Source organism: Ursus arctos, unplaced genomic scaffold (assembly GCF_023065955.2).
Source record: "Ursus arctos isolate Adak ecotype North America unplaced genomic scaffold, UrsArc2.0 scaffold_24, whole genome shotgun sequence".
NCBI classification, from domain to species: domain Eukaryota; kingdom Metazoa; phylum Chordata; class Mammalia; order Carnivora; family Ursidae; genus Ursus; species Ursus arctos.
In genome coordinates, this window is record NW_026622919.1 from 18,939,058 (window position 1) to 18,957,548 (window position 18,491).

At 54.8% G+C, this 18,491-nt stretch overlaps 2 protein-coding genes across 3 annotated transcripts; one reads left to right on the forward strand and one right to left on the reverse strand.

The window, feature by feature from the left end:
- The first annotated feature begins 302 nt into the window (after positions 1 to 302).
- Positions 303 to 7,105, forward strand: VAT1 (vesicle amine transport 1). The gene is made up of 6 exons (XM_026512735.4): positions 303 to 809; positions 3,609 to 3,816; positions 4,219 to 4,389; positions 4,493 to 4,582; positions 5,118 to 5,359; positions 5,501 to 7,105. The coding sequence occupies exons 1-6, from the start codon at positions 402 to 404 to the stop codon at positions 5,582 to 5,584; spliced, it is 1,203 nt and encodes a 400-aa protein (XP_026368520.1). The 5' UTR covers positions 303 to 401; the 3' UTR covers positions 5,585 to 7,105.
- A 130-nt stretch (positions 7,106 to 7,235) lies between these two features.
- Positions 7,236 to 17,312, reverse strand: IFI35 (interferon induced protein 35). Of its 2 annotated transcripts, XM_026512736.4 has the most exons (7): positions 17,025 to 17,309; positions 8,955 to 9,053; positions 8,464 to 8,611; positions 8,285 to 8,391; positions 8,004 to 8,190; positions 7,792 to 7,898; positions 7,236 to 7,582 (listed from the first exon to the last, which is right to left on the reverse strand). In XM_026512736.4, exons 1-7 carry the CDS (start codon positions 17,034 to 17,036, stop codon positions 7,391 to 7,393), a joined length of 852 nt encoding a protein of 283 aa, XP_026368521.2. In that variant the 5' UTR covers positions 17,037 to 17,309; the 3' UTR covers positions 7,236 to 7,390. The 2 variants fall into 2 exon arrangements, with proteins under 2 accessions (XP_026368521.2, XP_057173873.1); XM_057317890.1 differs by lacking the exon at positions 8,955 to 9,053 and having other exon boundaries at positions 17,025 to 17,312.
- Between the last annotated feature and the right edge of the window lie 1,179 nt (positions 17,313 to 18,491).

Here is an 18,491-nt window from a genome sequence, read left to right on the forward strand (position 1 = left end):
GCCTGAGGAACAGCTTAGTTGGGTTCTAGTCCACAGGTGACCGGCTCCCCAAATCTGATGTAAGCTCAGGTTTTGGGATCGTTCTTCAGATTGTCCTTTTACATATTAACTTGCATAAAGTTTATGATGAATAAATAAGCAAATTAAGTCGCAGTCTGCATGACCTTAAGAATGCCCTCGCGCCGGTCTCTCTCCAGATGTTCCTGGTCTCCACCTTTCGCGCTCCTGCAACACCCGTGCTGTGGCCCTGGCCCTTTAAGTTGGCGCGCGAGGCCCCGCCCCTGGCCTGGCGCCCCGCCCCTCCCGCGCGTAGTCCGCAGCCGCCGCTCCTCCCGACACGTCCCCGCCCTCCCCAGCTGTGCACCCTCGGTCCAGCTGCGCGCACGTCGGGAGTCCCAGACATGTCGGCTGAGAGAGAGGTAGCCGAGGCGGCCACCGTGGTGGCGACGGCCGAAGCAGGGGCCGGAGAAGACACCTCTTCTCAGCCCCCGAAAACCGAGGCCGCTGGCGACGCCCAGCCATCCGCGACTTCCGAGGGGGCCGCCGCCGCGTCGCCGCCGCCGCTGCGGTGCCTGGTGCTCACCGGCTTCGGCGGCTACGACAAGGTGAAGCTGCAGAGCCGGCCGGCCGTGCCCCCGGCCCCCCGCCCTGGCGAGCTGACGCTGCGCGTCCGGGCTTGCGGGCTCAACTTCGCCGACCTTATGGCCCGGCAGGGGCTGTACGACCGGCTGCCGCCCCTGCCCCTCACTCCGGGCATGGAGGGCGCCGGCGTCGTGATCGCGGTGGGCGAGGGAGTCCACGACCGCAAGGTGAGCGGGACAGGGCAGAGCAGGGAGAGGCTGCCCAGGCCACCGGGTAGTGGGGCTGGAGTGGGCGGGGGCCGGGGGTGTGGCAGGGCGGAGGAAACTGGCACTGATCCGGGCAAAAGGGCATGGAAGGCGTTGGGAAGGAGCCTGTGTTACGAGGTCCCTGGGGAACTGGGTTTATATTGGAGGGTAGGTACTGGAGGTAGAGTTATCGCCCCCTCCCCAACTGTTTTTAATTGTGGCCGCCGCCCAGAAGCGGCGGCGGCGGTGGTAGTTTGAAGCGGGGGGGGGGGGGGGGGAAGGAATACAATAAAGCACCCAGGCGCATGCGCACAACGACCTTACCGCCACCACCCCCCGCCGCCCCTTGCCAGCCCCCCGATTAAAACCACACCTGTACCCCTGCCACCAAACACTCCCTGGGTAATTGTGGTCTGTGACCCTGAGTACCGATTAGCGCCTTTTTCCCCGAAGAAGCTTGAGGAGCTCTGTAGTCCGGGTTGGGCGGGGACGCATGACCCTGCCAGAGCCCCAGTCACATGCAGCCCCGTGGTCTGTGGGGGTGTGAGGAGGCCCCTCCCAGATCAGGGCCAAAGAGACGAGGCACGCCCATCATGGAGGAGAGGGAGCCTGGCATCCGCTCTCCCACCGGCCTTACACTGCCACTCTGATTTAGGCGTTGGTGGGGGTGAGATTGGGTCTCTAGATCTTTGTCTTAGGCTCTCTGTATCTCGTGACTGCACTATCTCCTCCTCCAGTGACTCAGCCAGCGGGCCATGACCCCAGGCTGCACTTGGGAACGTTGGGGAACTGGGACAGGGTGGGGGGAACATGCCTCTGCATTCCTCTGGGAGGACCCTCGCCTCAGAAACCCCGGCGGTGCCCATTCGGACTGGGGAGGGGGTGTGGCACCGGGAGCAGGTTGGCCCAGCTCTGCCGGTCTGTTTCTCCTTTCGTTTATCATTAATTTTGGCCACAAACCCGGACAGCGGAGAGTTCCAAATGAGCAACTTTTTGAGAGACCTGGGGTGAAGCCTTTGCACGTTATTCGTTTGGGGTTTCTTTTAAGAATCAGCTCCCTGCAAGAGAGGCGCCCTCAGATGCGGCCTTCCTCTTGCAGGACCTGCTAGTCCCAGATCCCAGAGCTGGAACTCTTGAATATATTGTGCATGCCAACGTCTCCTCCTTAAAGGGCTTCGGCCTCCATCCCGCTATGGCCCCACCCTTTCCACTGACTCCTAAGTAATCCCACTCTTGAGAAGGTGCTAAGGAGAATTTCGTGTGTGGGGGGGGGAGGGGATGGTAGTTCATGTTTGAAGGCCGCCCACCTAACCTCCCTCCCCACACTTTCCGCTTAGTAAATACAGGATATCCTGTCCAAGGCAAGAACCTGATGTAAGAGGCTGGATTCTGTGGGGAGAGCCCTCCTTCCCTCCTGATGTCTGGACTGGGGAGGGGTCATGGCCCTGCCCTGTGATGGGCTGAGGGGTCAGCTTTTGGCTGGGTAGGTGAGCCTTGTTCTGGGTCAGATTGGACACCAACCTGGCTGACCACTGCACTTTCCAGCAGTCCTGGGCTATTTCTGAGTCTCCTAGACCTGAGTCCGAGGGTGGAATGCTTCCATTCCTCAGACCTCATCTCAGGCCAGTGCTTGCAAGGAAAGATCCCAGCCTGCCTTCAGTCCTCCTTGTCAGTAGAGTGTGGGGGCTTGAGGACATGAAAAGGAGTGTGAGTGGGAGTCCCATGCCCTCTCTCCCATGGATCCCAAGTCTCCTTAATATACAGAATTCCCATAATTCCTGGCAGGGACCAAAACAGACCCAGATTGTCCTGGAATAGCACCCACACTTCCCTATCCGTGGCCTTCAGAGAGTGAGGAGAGGCCTTGCTTTCTCCAGAGATTGCCCCCCTTCTTTCCTCCCTCCTCTTGACCCCAGATGCTAAGCTGGAGGGAAAGATTTCATATTCTTAGCTCCCTTTCCCTCCTGCAGTGAGGCTCTTGTGCAGGTGGCTGGTGCAGGGGAGAGGGCGCAGGGGAGTGGGATGCCTCTTCCTGTTGGATTGGGGGCTGTGTGGCTGTCCTTGTCAATCACCCCAACCCCCTGTCTCTGGGTGAAGGTGTTTTCTGGGCCCCCAGTGCTGGCTCAAATGCTTCTCGTGAGGTGATTGCACCAGCCCTAGCTGTTCGGAGATCTTTACAGGCACTTTATCATTGTTATTACCTAATACTACGAACTGTTTACTCTGTGCCAGACATTGAGCTAAAAGTCACAGAATGATTTTTTTTGCCACTTAATCCTCATAATTGCTCTATTTTAAAGACAGGAAAACTGGGGCTCAAAAAGGTTAAATAGTTTTTATTTGCCTAAGGTCACACTGTCAGTAAACAGCTGAGCCCATTTTTTTAACGAAAACAGTTTGATGTCTTTAACTATACTTCATGCTGCCCGAACTATAAGCTTCTTGCATTCAGGGATCTTGCACAATAGTGAAGCATAAGATCTGTAAAGTCGCGATAAGGACAATATGTACCTCAAAGAGCTGGGAAGGATTAATCGAGCATTTATATGTAATAAACTCACTGTAGCACTTATAATAGGGCCTGGCCTCTGACAGGCACTCAGTAAAGGTATGTTGTTATTGTTTTCCATGGTAGTAGTATTACTATGAGCACGAGGACTGTGGCTGCTTCTGTTGCTACTTCATTGTCAGGAAGAGGGCCTTGTACAGAGTGGAAGGTCATAAATCGCCAGTGGGTGAATGAGCGAGGAACTGAACGATGCTCTTCTTTCATTCTTCAAGGTCGGGGACCGGGTGATGGTGTTGATCCGGGCAGGCATGTGGCAGGAGGAGGTGACCGTGCCCTCAGCCCAGACCTTCCAGATGCCCGAGGGCATGACCTTTGAGGAAGCCGCTGCCTTGCTGGTCAATTACATCACAGCCTACATGGTCCTCTTTGACTTCGGCAATCTACGGCCCGGCCACAGCGTCTTGGTACACATGGCCGCAGGTGACAGGCCCCCTTCCTTTGTCCCCCCTCCTTACCCCACCCAGATTTCCTTCGGCCCCTTCCCTGCAGCCTGTCTGGACGGTCGTCATGGCAACACCAGGCTGCCTTGGCCTGTGGCTCCCAGAGGCCTCTGCAGTGTTGTTGCTGTGGTAACGTTCAGGCGCCAGGTCCAGCCTGGTGTGCTATCCATAGCAACGTGCCCTCACCCGGCACCCCCTCCTTTGCCAGCTACCCTCCCCCCTAATTCTCAGTCATGGATATTGGACCTGGTTGTGAGGAGAGAAAGCCTCAGAATGTGCCCAGGCCCAATGAAGGGGATGAGCAGAGTCCTCGAGCGGCAAGAATGGAGAGCGGTGGCGGGGTGCCTCCACGTCCCCTCCTCATGAAAGCGTCTTGCTGCAGGGGGTGTGGGTATGGCCGCCCTGCAGCTGTGCCGCACGGTGGAGAACGTGACGGTGTTCGGCACGGCGTCAGCCAGCAAGCACGAGATGCTGAAGGAGAACGGGGTCACACACCCCATCGACTATCACACGACTGACTACGTGGATGAGATCAAGAAGATCTCCCCCAAAGGTGGGGTTGGGGTGTGGGCAGGGGCAGGGTGGCCCAGGACAGGGAGGGGCACTCCAGAGCTGCGGCTCCTAACGCTCTTCCTGCCCCCCCGCCCCCGTGACAGGAGTGGACATCGTCATGGACCCTCTGGGTGGGTCAGATACTGCCAAGGGCTACAACCTCCTCAAACCCATGGGCAAAGTGGTCACCTATGGTGAGTGAGCAGGCGGGGGATGGAGAGCGCTGTAGGGGAAGCCGGGGGTCTGAAGGGTGGGATGCAGCGGCCCAGGGTCTCCGGCGAGCATCAGGGTTAGGGTTAGGCCGGGCTGCGTACCGTGTTCGGATTGCTGCCTCGGGGCGCAGCTGACGTCATTCTCATTCCCTCCCGTTCCTGCGAGTCACACACAGGGAATTCTGTGTTCTTTCTATGCTCCTGGGTGGGGATCCTTCCACATGCGAAATCCGTCAGTCTGCCTTCCTTCGTCCTACCCTCCTGGGCTTCTTGGGCGAGTTGCATTTTCATCTGAAAAACTGTTCACACACACAAAAATCAACAAATAAATAAAGTCAAGGGCAGTCCTTGAGTTTCGGGCGTCCGTTTGGGCCTGGCAGCCAGCAGGTGGGGGGCGCCGGCGCTCGCTGCGCCGCTGTGGACGGTCGTGCGAGGCCCACGGGGGGCCGGCGAGCGTGGATTTGCCCAGGGATGCGCCTGGCACTGGACTCACAGGCCGCGTCCCCTCGTTCCGCAGGAATGGCCAACCTGCTGACCGGCCCCAAGCGGAACCTGATGGCCCTGGCGCGCACGTGGTGGAACCAGTTCAGCGTGACGGCTCTGCAGCTGCTGCCGGCCAACCGCGCTGTCTGTGGCTTCCACCTGGGCTACCTGGAGGGTGAGGTGGAGCTGGTCAGCGGCGTGGTGACCCGCCTCCTGGCTCTGTACAACCAGGGCCGCATCAAACCCCACATCGACTCCGTGTGGCCCTTCGAGAAGGTAGGTGGGACGGCTGCTGGGAGGGTCGGGGTGGGACCCCCGCAGGCTGGGCTCCCAGGGCTGGGATTCCTGGGAAGGGGAGGGCTGGCTCCCTGGAGGGACCGGACGGCCCTGGGAGCTGCGTCTTGTCTTCCTGTCCAGGTGGCTGACGCCATGAGGCAGATGCAGGAGAAGAAGAATGTGGGCAAAGTCCTCCTGGTGCCTGGACCGGAGAAGGAGAACTAGGGCGGGCGCTGGCGGACCCTCAGGGCCCGGGAAGAGAGACGCTGCGGGGGCCGCATTGCGCTGGTCAACAGACTCTCTCACATTTCATCCTCTATCGTCACGCTCTGCCCTCTCTCCCCCGAAGGTCTCTATCCTGATGACCTCTCCCCTGCCCTGTTCTGTCTCCTTATGCAGGGCTACCCCCTCCCCCCTTCCTGGCCTCGGAAGAGGTTGGGAAGTGACCACTTGGATGTCTGGGCCCTGCCAAGGGGACAGGGAGGGTCAGAGGGAGGCCGGCTGCTTCCTGCCCCCACCCTTTCCCTGGGCCTGCTGTGCTGCTTTTGTGCCAAGGTTAGCCAATCCCTTTCCGTCCAGTTCTGTGTGCTTCCCCCTCTGCCTCATCTCCCCCTCCTCCCCTGCCCCGCCCCCACCCCACCCCCAAAGAATTGAAATGTCAGCTCAGGATATGGGGCCAATCTGTGTGAATCCAGCATGTCCCCTGTCTCACCCTCATGTCCCTTCAACCCGGGCCGACCAGTGCCCACCTCTGAACTCTGTCACCTCGTTGCATGGCCTTGTCCTCTTGTCCCCATCTCCTTAAGCACAGTTGGGCTTCTTCCACCTCCAGGTTTTCTGCCCCTCGTAACCAAGGTTGCCTCTTGCAACAAGGGTGGGAATCAGACCTGCTCCCCTAGGTCGCAACTCTGTGGGAGAGACACAGAGCCTCCCCGCCCCCGCCGCTCCCCAGCCTTCACTGAGTTCTCTGGAGTTGTTCTCAGTGCCTTAGCAACGGAAAACCTGTGCGTGTGTGTGGGTGTGGGGGGGTGTCCCTGTCTCACACCTCCTTCTCCACCCTGTACTCCCCAGTGCCTTCCTCGTTCTGCCAGAGCTGGGGTTTTGCTGCCTCCCGGTCCCACAACACTGCCAAAAATCTGTGTGTGTACCAGCAGGTTGGGGGGGGGCAGCCCCGAGCCTCCTGGGGTCTGTGCCATGTCCTGTCTCTGGGGCTGTCATTTCTCTAGGGGTGGTGAAGGAGAAGGCGGTGGGGAAGCTTTCTCCGCCTTGCGGATAAGTGTGGCATTTACCAGCCAGAGCTCTGAGAAGCAATGCCATCTGTTTCTTGTTCTGGGACCAAAGTAAAAATCAAAGCACATTTCCCGCGTCATTAAGGGAGGCCCGCTGCTTTCTCAGAGCAGGGGGCAGCTTTTCGAACTCAGCCCCAAACTTTGTTTACATGGGTGGGGAGCTGGAACAGGGGAATACAGGGGGGTGGGTTCAGACCTGGGCCGCTGGAACCAAAGTGGGGACTTCCTGGAGTAGGGGTGTAACTCCCTCTGCTCTCTGATACGGAATTAGGTAGGGTTCTGGAATTAGGTAGGGTTCTTGCCCAGCCACTGCCAGTGGGAGGTGGGGGGAGGGGCTCAGCCTCTTCATTGTCTAAATGAGGCCTAAACGTGTGAAGTGCGAGTTCTGCTTTCGTGTACCCCACCCCGTTTTACCGAAGCTGCCTTTGTGTTTGTGTCAATAAAAAGCCAAACCCTGGGTCCTGGATGTTGCCTCTTGAGAGTTGGAGGGGAAGGTGGGCTCCCGGAAGGCCAGCGCCGGGAGTGGAAGGTTAGGGTTCCTTCTTCCATGCTCAAATCAAGTTTCCTTTCAGGAAATGAAATGAGAAGACGGTCACGCCACTTTTATTGCTCTTGGGCAGCATTTCACAAGCCATAATCCCTGCCGCTGTTGACCTGCACGATCTCCTGCGCCCGCGCACCCAACCCCAGCCTGGCTCGAGAGGCTTGGTGGAGGGGGGCGGGCTATGAGGAGGGCAGGCTCTCAGCCCGAGGTGGCGGTGAAGACTGCCAGGCCCCGCTGTCCCGGGGGCACGACTCTCAGGGACTCCACCTCCCCACCTCCACGGGAGGGCTTCTGGAAGTGGATCTCCAGGATGTCCTGCAGCTCCGGGCCATCCAGGACATCGGGAATGTTGAGCACTAGCACTGACCGGGGCACTGGCCGGACCTCGATCTGAAAAAGGAGCCAGAAGATGGGGAAAGGCTCCTGAGAGTCAGGGACTGGGGGCGGGCCAGACGCCTGGGGGCAGGGGAGGAACAAGGAGGCCAGAGACGCTGGCAATGGGGAGGGGAGTGGGGTTTGGGGACTCTGTTCCTTTCTTGGGCAAGTATCTGGCAGGCAGGCGCCTGGCCCAGCCCCCGATTCTCTATCTTCCCACTTACCTCAGCCTTCTGGATCGCCCCACTGAGGTAGGGAGAGACTCTCAAAGGGAACTTTTGGCTGCCCAGTGGCACTGTGAAGTCGCCAACCTGGCACAGGTACTGGGCCACTGCGGGGAGAGAGAGGGGTGGACCTCTAGCATCAGGGGCTCTGCTCTCCTGGGGTCTGAGGCCTGAGGCCTCCATCAGCCCAATCTCGGGGGCAGGGCCCTCACCTGCGTCCTTAGCGAAACCCAGAACGACACCCCCGCGCAGGAGCTCCCGAGTCTCCACATCGCCACCCCCGTTCCTGGTCTTGCCAAAGAAGATCTCCAGCTTGTCCAGCAGCTCCTCCTCACTCAGCTGGAGGCCGGCAGGAAACCCGCTGACCAGCACGCTCTGCCTGCTTACCTGAGTGGACACCTAGGGGTGGACAGGAAGGAGAGATCCGGCCCCACTGCCCGGGACCCAAGCGAACTGCAGTCCCTGCATGGCCCAGGACCCCGCCGCTCGTCACCTGGATGGAGGTCACCACGGGCAGCTCCAGAGCCTGAACCTGCACCCGCAGCCGGCATTCCTCCACGCGGATCTCGTGCTCCTTTCGCTGCAGCACCCTCTCGGCCACTGGGGCGGGGGCGCAGGGTCAGTGCTGGGAAGCCACCCTGCCTCCCGCCCGGGGCCTCTGGGAGAACTCACCGTTGGGGTCATCGAAGGTGATCAGAGCAGAGCCTCCGGGCAGAGGGTAGCAGATCCGCACTTTGGAAACCAGACACTTGGGCGCTTCCTGGCCCTGCTGAGTGTGTCCTCGGAACACCAGGGGGATCGCAGGTACCCCGAATGGGACCTGGAGGTGGGGGAGGGGAGGCTGATGCAGCCTTCAAGGGTGGGAGACGCCCCACCCCTGCCCCTCAGGAGGAAAGTGTTCCATGTGATCCATGCCAGGGACGAATACATTGATTGATTGAAAGAAGAGCGGGATAAATGAGATGAACGCAGGTCAAGCCTGTACTCGCACTTTAGACCCAAGATCTTAGCTTGTCCTCACATAACCCTGCAAGTTCGGTAGCTCCACTTTACAGATGAGAGGACAGGTCCAGAGAGTTCAAGCCACATACTCAGGCGACACAGCAAGGAGAGAAACGAACTTCTAGTTCTTCCTCCCAGGCCACACCCCTCCCCCAGCCTACCTGGTCTCGGGCTGGGTCCCCGAGCGCCCCCCTCTGCTTCTGCAGCTCCTGCAGCCTGCTCTTCAGTCTGGCCTGCTCCTCCCGAAGGGCACCGAGGGCCTGTTAGAGCCGTGGGGAAATGAGCACACACCCATCTGCCTTCCCGGAGAAGGAGCCCAGGGCAAGGGGGCCTACTGGGGACTGTCCCACAGCAGAGCTGGGACTCAGCTCCAGAACAGCCCAGCCCTGCTCCCCTGCCCCGGGCTGGTCCTGGCCTGCTCTCCTCAGGACTTGGCCGGCCTCATCCCTGGGGGCCTCTGGGGGGCGCCCGAGGAGCCCTGGCAGCAGCCACAGCTGGTTCTTTGCAGGAGACCTTGCTTTTAACAAACACGGAGCTCCTGCTGAGGGGTGCTGGGCACTGACACAGGGAGACACAGGGACAAGAGACCAGCCCTTGGGTCTGCAGGAAACGCTACCCAAGACCACGTGTACGTTCACACAATGGACTGTGGAGGACATCTGGAGTATGGAGGAGGGATCATCCCGTAGGGCTTAACATCAGTAGGGAGGCCTCCAGAAGGAGTGGGGGCTTAGAGTGGCAAAATGTCATACTATTAGCTAACATTTATTAAGCACTTACTGTATGTCAGGCACTGTGCCAAACTTTTTTTTTTTTTTAAGAGTTTATTTATTTATTTGACAGACAGCCAGCGAGAGAGGGAACACAAGCAGGGGGAGTGGGAGAGGAAGAAGCAGGCTCCCAGCAGAGAAGCCTGATGTGGGGCTTGATCCCAGATCGCCGGGATCACGCCCTGAGCCGAAGGCAGACGCTTAACGACTGAGCCACCCAGGCGCCCCATGTGCCAAGCTTTTTATATGGATTGTATCACTCGATTCTTGAAACCACACTATGAGATAAATTCCCTCTTTACCTTATTTTACCGATGAAGAAACCAAAGCTCAGAGATGTTAGTGACTTGCCCAAAGTCATTCAACCCTATGCAGTCTGACTCCAGACTGCTAATCTGTGCTCTCCAGTGAAGAAATCAAGGCCCCCCCCAAAAGAAATCAAGCCCAGAGTGGGGGAGCAGTTTACTCCACATCTCCCAGCTTGTCCCTTGACTGCCACTCTTTCCACTGTACCAAGCAGCCTTTCAGACTGAGTGTGATTTGAAGCAGGTCCAGAGACAGAGAGTGACAACATGGGCAAGGGAATGACAGCAGCGATACGAATAAATGCACCTTTGTTTCTGGGATGGGATAGACGTTAGCTGGCAGGGTTCACTCTGTGGTTGGGAAGCCTGATAAATAAGGTCAGCTCAGAGAAGCGTGAGCTCACTTGGGAAGGCGGGACTCTGTCCTAGTCATCTCTGTACCCCCAGTGTTTAGCAGAGTCCCTGGCACAAAACAGGCATTCAGTCAATGTGTGTTGAATGAATGAATGAATGCAGTGAATGAATGCCAGAATGGGAGCATATTACAGAGGGCACTGAAGACATTCAGTGTGAGTTCACTGTTTTTAAGCAGAGGAAAGCTAGGCCTTGACCAAATAATGCTGGTTTATGAGTAGTGAGAAAGGTACGCAGTTCTTTATATTTCTACAAATAAGGTGTCTTTAAGGGACAGTTAGATGACATCAATGAGTCCAAGGAGTCAGTGTAGATAATAGGGAGTGCTGGGACTCACAAACTGGAGAGAGCATGTCCCCACTAAAGTGGCAGCCTCTTCTCAGCTCCAGCCAAGATTTTCTCACATGGGAATGTGGTTCCGGTATCCTATATCTTCCTTTTTTTTCTTTTTTAAAGACTTTATTTATTTATTTGTCAGAGAGACAGAGAGAGAGCACAATCAGGGGGAGTGGCAGGCAGAGGGAGAAGCAGGCTCCCCACTGAGCTGGGAGCCCGATGCGGGACTTGATCCCAGGACCCTGGGATCATGACCTGAGCCGAAGGCAGACACTTAACTAAGCCACCCAGGCATCCCTATCTTCCCAATTAAAAAAAAAAGACTTTATTTTATTTATTTATTTGACAGAGAGAGAGAGCGCATGAGCGGTAGGAGGGATGGAGGGGAAAGGAGGAGGAGGGGGAAAGAATCTCAAGCAGACTCTGTGCTGAGCGTGGAGCCCAACGTGGGGCTTAATCTCATGACCCTGAGATCATGACATGAGCCAAAACCAAGAGTTGGTCGCTCAACCGACTGAGCCACCAGGGCGCCCCAATAAATATAGAGTTTTTAAAAGAACCATTCAAGCAGGGGAGTTCAGATCTGATATCAGTAGGAGATGGGGAGCTAGTGAAGATTTCTGAGGGGGGCTGAGGGGGTGGGCACGGTGGTTAAGAGAGCAGTTTGGCAGCCATGGCAGGATGAACCCAAGCAGCGGGGTTCATCCCATTAATAAAGGAGTGAGACTCTGAGGTTCTAATTCCCACTGACGTGGCAGGAGCTGAGCTGGGCCGCTGGCAGTGGGCATGTGCGGGTAGGCACATTTCATGAGGAAAGCTCCAGGACTCTGGATGTTTCTAGTAAGGAGGCAGCGGGGACAAACTGGAGAGATGATGCCAAGAGTGTAGACCTGGGTGTCAAGAGTTTGATAAAAAGCCAGGGACCCAACAGGCAAGGAAGTGAGCTGGTGGTTACTGGGGGCTTGCTAGGTGCTGGGCACAGCTGGACCCCACCTCAATTTAAGAATCACAGAACTGTCCCCTGTCTCCAGCTCCCAACCGGAACTTCTCTCTTGTAGGGCCCTCTGAAGGACAACACAGGCTGATCATCGTCACTTACATGAATTCACTTCACGCACTTGGTAACAGGGTCTCCTAAACACAAGCCAATGAGCATCTGCTGCTCCGCGGAAAAGAATTGCAATTCATTCTACATGGAGCTCGTTGACGGACTGCAAATGCTGGATACTCTAGCGCTGGGGTAATGATTTACGGTTAATTTTGACTACCTACATACTTCTGCCTTACTTGCCAACTTTACAATGTAACTGCCCCATGAGATAAGCTCTCATGCTGTCTATGTTCATCACAGGGGTATTGGGAAGCAGTTCCGTGTAACAGTTAAAAGCACAAACTCTGGGACCAAACTCCTGGGGCTTACATCCAGCTCCTCTTAGTACTGCAAGACAATGAGCAAGTTATGGAACTCTGTGCCTTGGTTTCCTCATCTGTAAAATGGGCGTAATAGCAATTTCCACCTATATATAATTTTGTTGGAAACAATGGTGCCTGGCACATAATGTGTGCTATGTTGAATGCTTTCTATTTTATTAAATCTCTCTCTCTTTTTTTTAAGATTTATTTATTTGAGAGAGAAAGCGGGCGAGTGTGTGAGGGGAGGGGGAGGGGGAGAGGGAGAGAGAAAATCTCAGGCAGACTCTGTGCTGAGCATGGAGCCCATTGTGGGACTTGATTCCATGACCCTGAGATCATGACCTGGGCCAAAATCAAGAGTCGGACGCTTAACTGGCTGAGCCGCCCAGGCGCCCCTGTTAATCCTCATTTTATAGAAGAGGAGCCTGAAGTTTGTCAGGGTTAATTAATGGGCCAAAGAAAGTCAAACCCCAGGCCGTTGACGACACAGGGTCAAGACAGGATTTGGTGCAGAGGACTCTAGGTTGGAACGGCCTGTGGTGATGGAAGAAGCCAAAGGGCAGGAGGAACTCTTTCAGGGACAGAGCCTTAAAAATGTAACCCTCGAGGGTACCTAGTCAGGGGTCAGGGGAGACGAAAGGAATGGCAGAGGAAAAACCAAAAAGAAGAAGAAGAAGAAGAAGGCCTGGCCAAAGATAAGGAGGGCCAGGGCCAGGACTGGGGACTGTCAGAGACACGGGGGGAGGCGGATGGAGCAGCGCTCCAAGGAAAGGAGGCTAGAAGAAGCCCACGCGCTCATTTGCTTTCTCATTCACTCCTTCAACAACTAGCTACTGAGCTTCTACCGGGTGCCAGGCACTGCTCCAGACTCTGGAAACACAGCGGTGAACAGAACAGACACAACTTCTGGGGCGCCTGGGTGGCTCAGCGGTTAAGCGTCTGCCTTCGGCTCAGGGTGTGATCCCGGCGTTCTGGGATCGAGCCCCACATCAGGCTCCTTTGCTATGAGCCTGCTTCTTCCTCTCCCACTCCCCCTGCTTGTGTTCCCTCTCTCGCTGGCTGTCTCTATCTCTGTCGAATAAATAAATAAATAATCTTAAAAAACAACAAAACCAGACACAACTTCCTTGTGGAGTTTATATTCTAGAGGATGAGCCCGACAATAAACAGATAAATAAAATCTACAGTGTGCTAGTGGTACGTGTTGTGGACACAAACCAAGCAGGGGGAGGAGAGAGAACGTTGGAGTACATCTGAAATGGGTGATCAGAGCAGGCCTTGCTGAGACGACACTGGATCATTTACTTGAAGGACATGCAGGAGCAAGCCATGTGTACATGGGGGGAGAGTTCTATGCAGAGGAACAGCAAGTGCAAAGGCCCTGAGATGGGAGTTTGTCGGGCGGATCTGAGGGATAGCAAGGAAGCCAATGAGTAGGAGCAGAGGAATTGAGGGGACGGTGGCCGGAGATGAAGTCACAGAGGAAACAGGGTCGGACCATGCAGGGCCTCTTATACAATGTGGGGTGGGAAGTCACAGACAGGCTTAAAAGTTAACAGGTTGACTTGGCTGTTGTGTGACTAGACTGATGTGGGGAAAGGGCACAAGCGGGGAGGCCACCGAGGAGGCATTACAGTGTCCAGGAGAGCCACGTTGGTGGCTTGGACCAGGTGGGAGTAATGGAGGCGGTGAGGGGCAGTGGAGTCTAGATTGGCTGAAGTCGCAGATGGATTGGAAATAGAGTGTGGAAGAAAGAGAGGAGCCTGGGATGACTCCAAGCTTTTTGGCTTGAGCAACTGGAGGGAATGAGAGCCATTTTCTGAGATGGGGAAGGCCGTGGGTGGAAGAGATTTCGGGCAGAAAACAAAGGGCTTATTTTGAACATACCGGGTATGCAGTGCCTATTTGACATGTCAGTAGAGACGGGGCGGGGGGTAGCAGTTGCCTCTAGGGATCTAGTACTCAGGGAAGATGTCCGGCCGGAAGGAAATGTGTGGGGATTATTCATGCAGGGGAGACAGAGTCACAAAACTAAGTAAGATCACAAGAGAGTCTCACAACTCCATGAGAGCAACAGCGAGGGAGGTACAGACATAGAGAGGTCCAAGGGCTGATTTCTGGGGCTCCCACCAGTAAGAGGTCAGGGGAACAAAGAAGCACCAGCCAAGGAGAATGCAGAGGAGGGGTCAGTGAACCTGGAGGGAGAACGGGAGTGTGAAGAAAGGGTTCATGGAAGAGGAGCCCGCAGCTGTGCTAAATCTGCTAACAGGCCAACTAAGATGATGACCGAATTCAGAATGACCTCTGAGGGGCGCCCGGGTGGCTCAGTCGTTAAGCGTCTGCCTTAGGCTCAGGGCGTGATCCCGGCGTTGTGGGATCGAGCCCCGCATCAGGCTCCTCCACTGGGAGCCTGCTTCTTCCTCTCCCACTCCCCCTGCTTGTGTTCCCTCTCTCGCTGGCTGTCTCTATCTCTGTCAAATAAATAAATAAAAATCTTAAAAAAAAAAAAAAAGAATGACCACGGAGACTGAGCGACAAAAAACCAGTCCTACTTATAAGGAAATAGCCAGAAGTTATGTACAACGATTATTATTGTGGCTTTATTTAAAACAGACAAAAAGAGGGGTGCCTGGGTGGCTTGGCCAGTAGAGCATGCAGCACGTGACTCTGGATCTCAGGGTCTGAGTTCAAGCCTCACATTGGGTGTAGAGCTTACATTAAGAACAAAACAGGGAGGCCTGGGTGGTTCAGTTAGTTGAGCGACTGACTCTTGGTTTTGGCTCAGGTCATGATCTCAGGGAGGTGAAATTGAGCCCCACACTGGGCTCCACGTTCAGTGAGGAGTTTGCTTGAAATTCTTTCCCCCTCCATCTCTCCCCCCTGCTCATGATTGAGCTCTCTCTCTCAAATAAATTAAATTAAATCTTTTTCTAAAAACGGCAAGATAGGGACGCCTGGGTGGCTCAGTTAGTTAAGCATCTGCCTTTGGCTCAGGTCATGATCTCAGGGTCCCACATCGGGCTCTTTGCTCAGCAGGGAGCCTGCTTCTCCCTCTGCCTGCCGCTCCCCCTGCTTGTGCTCTGTCTCTCTCTCTGACAGATAAATAAAATCTTTAAAAAAACAAAAACAAAACAATAAAAAAACAAAACTGACAAAAAGAAATCTACATATCCAACAACAGAGGAATAGCTAAATAAATATATCATGCAGCAATTAAAAGACATAGAACATTTAACGATATGAAGAAATGTTCACAATAAGCCAAAAATGCAAGATATAAAACTGTATAGAAGTATAATCCCTATTCTGTTGATTTAAAAAGTTTTACTTCGTAAGGACCTTATTAACATACAAAAATGCGGGGCGTGCCTGACTGGCTCACTCTAGGAAGAGCATGAAACTCTTGATCTCAGGGTCATGAGTTCGAGCCCCACATTGGGTGTAGAGATTACTTTTAAAAAATATAAAATATTTTAAAAAATTAAAAGGCATAAAAAAACTCTGGGCAGACACCAAAATGTTATTATTATTTTTTTTAAGATTTTATGTATTTATTTGTCAAGAGAGGGAGAGAGCACAAGCAGGGAGAGTGGCAGGCAGAGGGAGAAGCAGGCTCCCTGCTGAGCAAGGAGCCGGACAGACGAGGGATCAGTCCCAAGACCCTGGGATCATGACCCTAGCCAAAGGCAGATGCTCAACCGACTAAGCCACCCAGGCGTCCCCCAAAATGTTATTAATAGAGGTCGTCTCTCAATAATGAACTTAGTGTGATTAAAAGAAAAGTTTCCTGAACCCACCTTTCAATATGAAAGGCCCTTTAAGGGAGTAGTTTTGGCAGAGGTAGACGATGGGGCTGAATCAAGATAATCATGGGAACTGAGGTTCTGAAAGGTTGGCAGTAACATTAACAATCAGTGTGCTAAGTCTTTATGGGTTTATGGATTATCTGCTTTAACTTTTTAATTTAATTTAATTTAATTTTTAAAAGATTTTGTCAGAGAGAGAGCACAAGCAGGGGGAGAAGCAGACTCCCCGCTGAGCAGGGAGCTCCACACGGGACTCCACCCCAGGACCCCGGGATCATGACCTGAGCTGAAGGCAGATGCTTAACCAACTGAGCCACTCAGGCATCCCTTTTTTTTTTCTTTTTTTTTTAAGTAATCTCTACACCTAACGTGGGGCTTGAACTCACAACCCCGAGATCAGGAGTTGCCCCATTCCACCAACTCAGCCAGCCAGGCACCCTGAGCCTGTGATCTTTCTTATTACATTTGTGGGGCAAATGAAAGATTCCCCAGCAAGACATCTGTGTGTTTGTAACAGATGGGGGAAGAGCAGGGAGGGAAAGGCTGAAGAAGCTGGAGAGGGGAGGAGACTCATTTATTCCACAGCGGCTCATGGAGTGCCGACTGCATCAGACACAGTGCTGGCCTGTCTAGGGATCAAGGGCGAACAGGCTAGACAGGGGGCCAGTCTTAGTCCGGCAGGAGTCGGGGCATTCACAGGTCAGGCAGGGGAAGACTACAGCACGCAGGGGTTAGGTGAGCTCTTGGAAGAGGACCGCGTCTTCCTGTGACCCGGAAGAGGGCCCAGGGTTCCGCTGAAATGAACTGTAAGGCGAGCAACTGTCTATTTCAACTCTAGGATAAAATATAAGGAGGGGAAGTTTGTTGGGTAAGATCTCAGGAGATAAGGGTGTGAATGAGTCTTAGCTTTTGGGTCACAGAACCCTTTAAGTATCTAATGAGAACTGTGAATTCTCTCAGAAAACCGCAGCCACACGAGGAACCCTTGGGCTTCCGAGGTGCAGGTTACAGGACTGTCTCCGAGGCAGTGCGCTGGGGGAGAGGTGATCCCAGCCGTTTCTCCGCGGACGTTTAGCAGGTCTCAGCGCCGGGCGGGGAGGCTTGGCCCCCGGCCCCTGAGACACCTGCCCACTCCCCGCCGAGAGGAATGCTCCTCGGCTTCCCCCCACCCCCCACTCCTCGCTTACGGCATCATCCATCACTGACACGGGCCTGGGGTCCGGTTGACCAGAGCTGAGGCTTCAGAGCTGGGCACGAAGTGGCCGTGTCCCTTGTAACTAAACTCTTGCTTGGACCTTCGGAGGCGGCTTCGTCCCCTCCAAGCCGGGCCTGAGATACGCTTCGGAGGGTTCTGCCTGCAGAATTCGCTTCCACTTTCATTTCAGCCAAACCCCTGCCGCCGAGGTTTACACGCCCCCGGCTGGCTTCCCCGCCCCTGGGAGGAGACCTTCTGGGCTTGGGAGCTGACCTCACCGCCTTGAGGCCTGAGGGGAAGCCACCCACAAACAGCAAACAGAACGTGGACCCCAGTCAACCGCTCGTTCCCAGGCTGTTAATCCCGGTACAAGCCTGTCGGTAGAATCTTGTCTGCTGGGGGCGCCTGGGTGGCACAGCGGTTAAGCGTCTGCCTTCGGCTCAGGGTGTGATCCCAGCGTTATGGGATCGAGCCCCACATCAGGCTCCTTGCTATGAGCCTGCTTCTTCCTCTCCCACTCCCCCTGCTTGTGTTCCCTCTCTCGCTGGCTGTCTCTATCTCTGTCGAATAAATAAATAAAATCTTTAAAAAAAAAAAAAAAGAATCTTGTCTGCTGTGAAGGTATTTCCCCGGAGCAGACTAACGAAGGGTGACTGAGAAACGCGAGCGGGCCGGTTAAGCCTGGGCACGTTCACGGAGCCCTACTAACGGCCGGCCGCCTGGGGGGCTCTTCCGTGCCCAGCACAGCATCCGCTTCACAGGAGTTAACTCGATCTTCCCAACCACCCCACAAAGTTGGTTGTTTTTGACATTTTCCGGGTGGGATTCTCAACTTCGGAAGCAGGGAATTGTAGAAAGCTGGCTTGAGGTCATGCTGCTGTAAGTCAAGCGGTAACCAAACCAGGCTGGAACAGTATTTGAACTTGGGCCTCGAGGTAGAGTGGGAATTTTAAGTTTCTAGTCAGAGGGTTTGAATTTGCTTCCATTTGTGACTGAGTAGGCAAGCTGCTTCGTCTGTCTCGAGATGCCCAATACTTAAGGGTGAGGAATTAAACGAGAACACATAGGATACAGTGCACAACAGACTTTCCTAGTATCCAGTCCAGGATTTTGAGTCATTTACAGACCCAGCCCTTTCCCCAGATCCCAGGTGGATGTGTGCCAAGCGCTGTGCTTGGTGAATACACCTGTTTGACTCCTCCTTCCCTCGAGGGACTTAGAACCGGCTCAGTTGGAAAGCTTTTACCAGCACAGCAGGGGCACAGGTGTCCAGTGGAAGGTAAAATGCCAGACGGAAGGGCCAAATACCCTTCCGGCAACAGGGGTGACACAACAGTGCCCAAGGCCCTTGAATCACACTGTTTTTTGCTGGTCTCTGCTAGCCAGGCCGTTTGGGGACCTCTCCTGATCTCACTAGGAATGGTTCTTCTGGGGCTCAGGCCTTCATTAGTCCCACCCC

What these genes read in the sequence shown, in the direction of transcription:
- VAT1 (XM_026512735.4), top strand. Translation starts at nt 402, where the DNA reads ATGTCGGCTGAGAGAGAGGTAGCCGAGGCGGCCACCGTGGTGGCGACG. An exon ending in AGGGAGTCCACGACCGCAAG is followed by an intron (nt 810 to 3,608) that starts GTGAGCGGGACA and finishes TCATTCTTCAAG; the next exon opens with GTCGGGGACCGGGTGATGGT. An exon ending in CAAGAAGATCTCCCCCAAAG is followed by an intron (nt 4,390 to 4,492) that starts GTGGGGTTGGGG and finishes CCCCCGTGACAG; the next exon opens with GAGTGGACATCGTCATGGAC.
- IFI35 (XM_026512736.4), bottom strand. An exon ending in GGGACCCAGCCCGAGACCAG is followed by an intron (nt 8,612 to 8,954) that starts GTAGGCTGGGGG and finishes CCCCACCTCCAG; the next exon opens with GTCCCATTCGGGGTACCTGC. An exon ending in GGGTTTCGCTAAGGACGCAG is followed by an intron (nt 7,899 to 8,003) that starts GTGAGGGCCCTG and finishes CTCTCCCCGCAG; the next exon opens with TGGCCCAGTACCTGTGCCAG.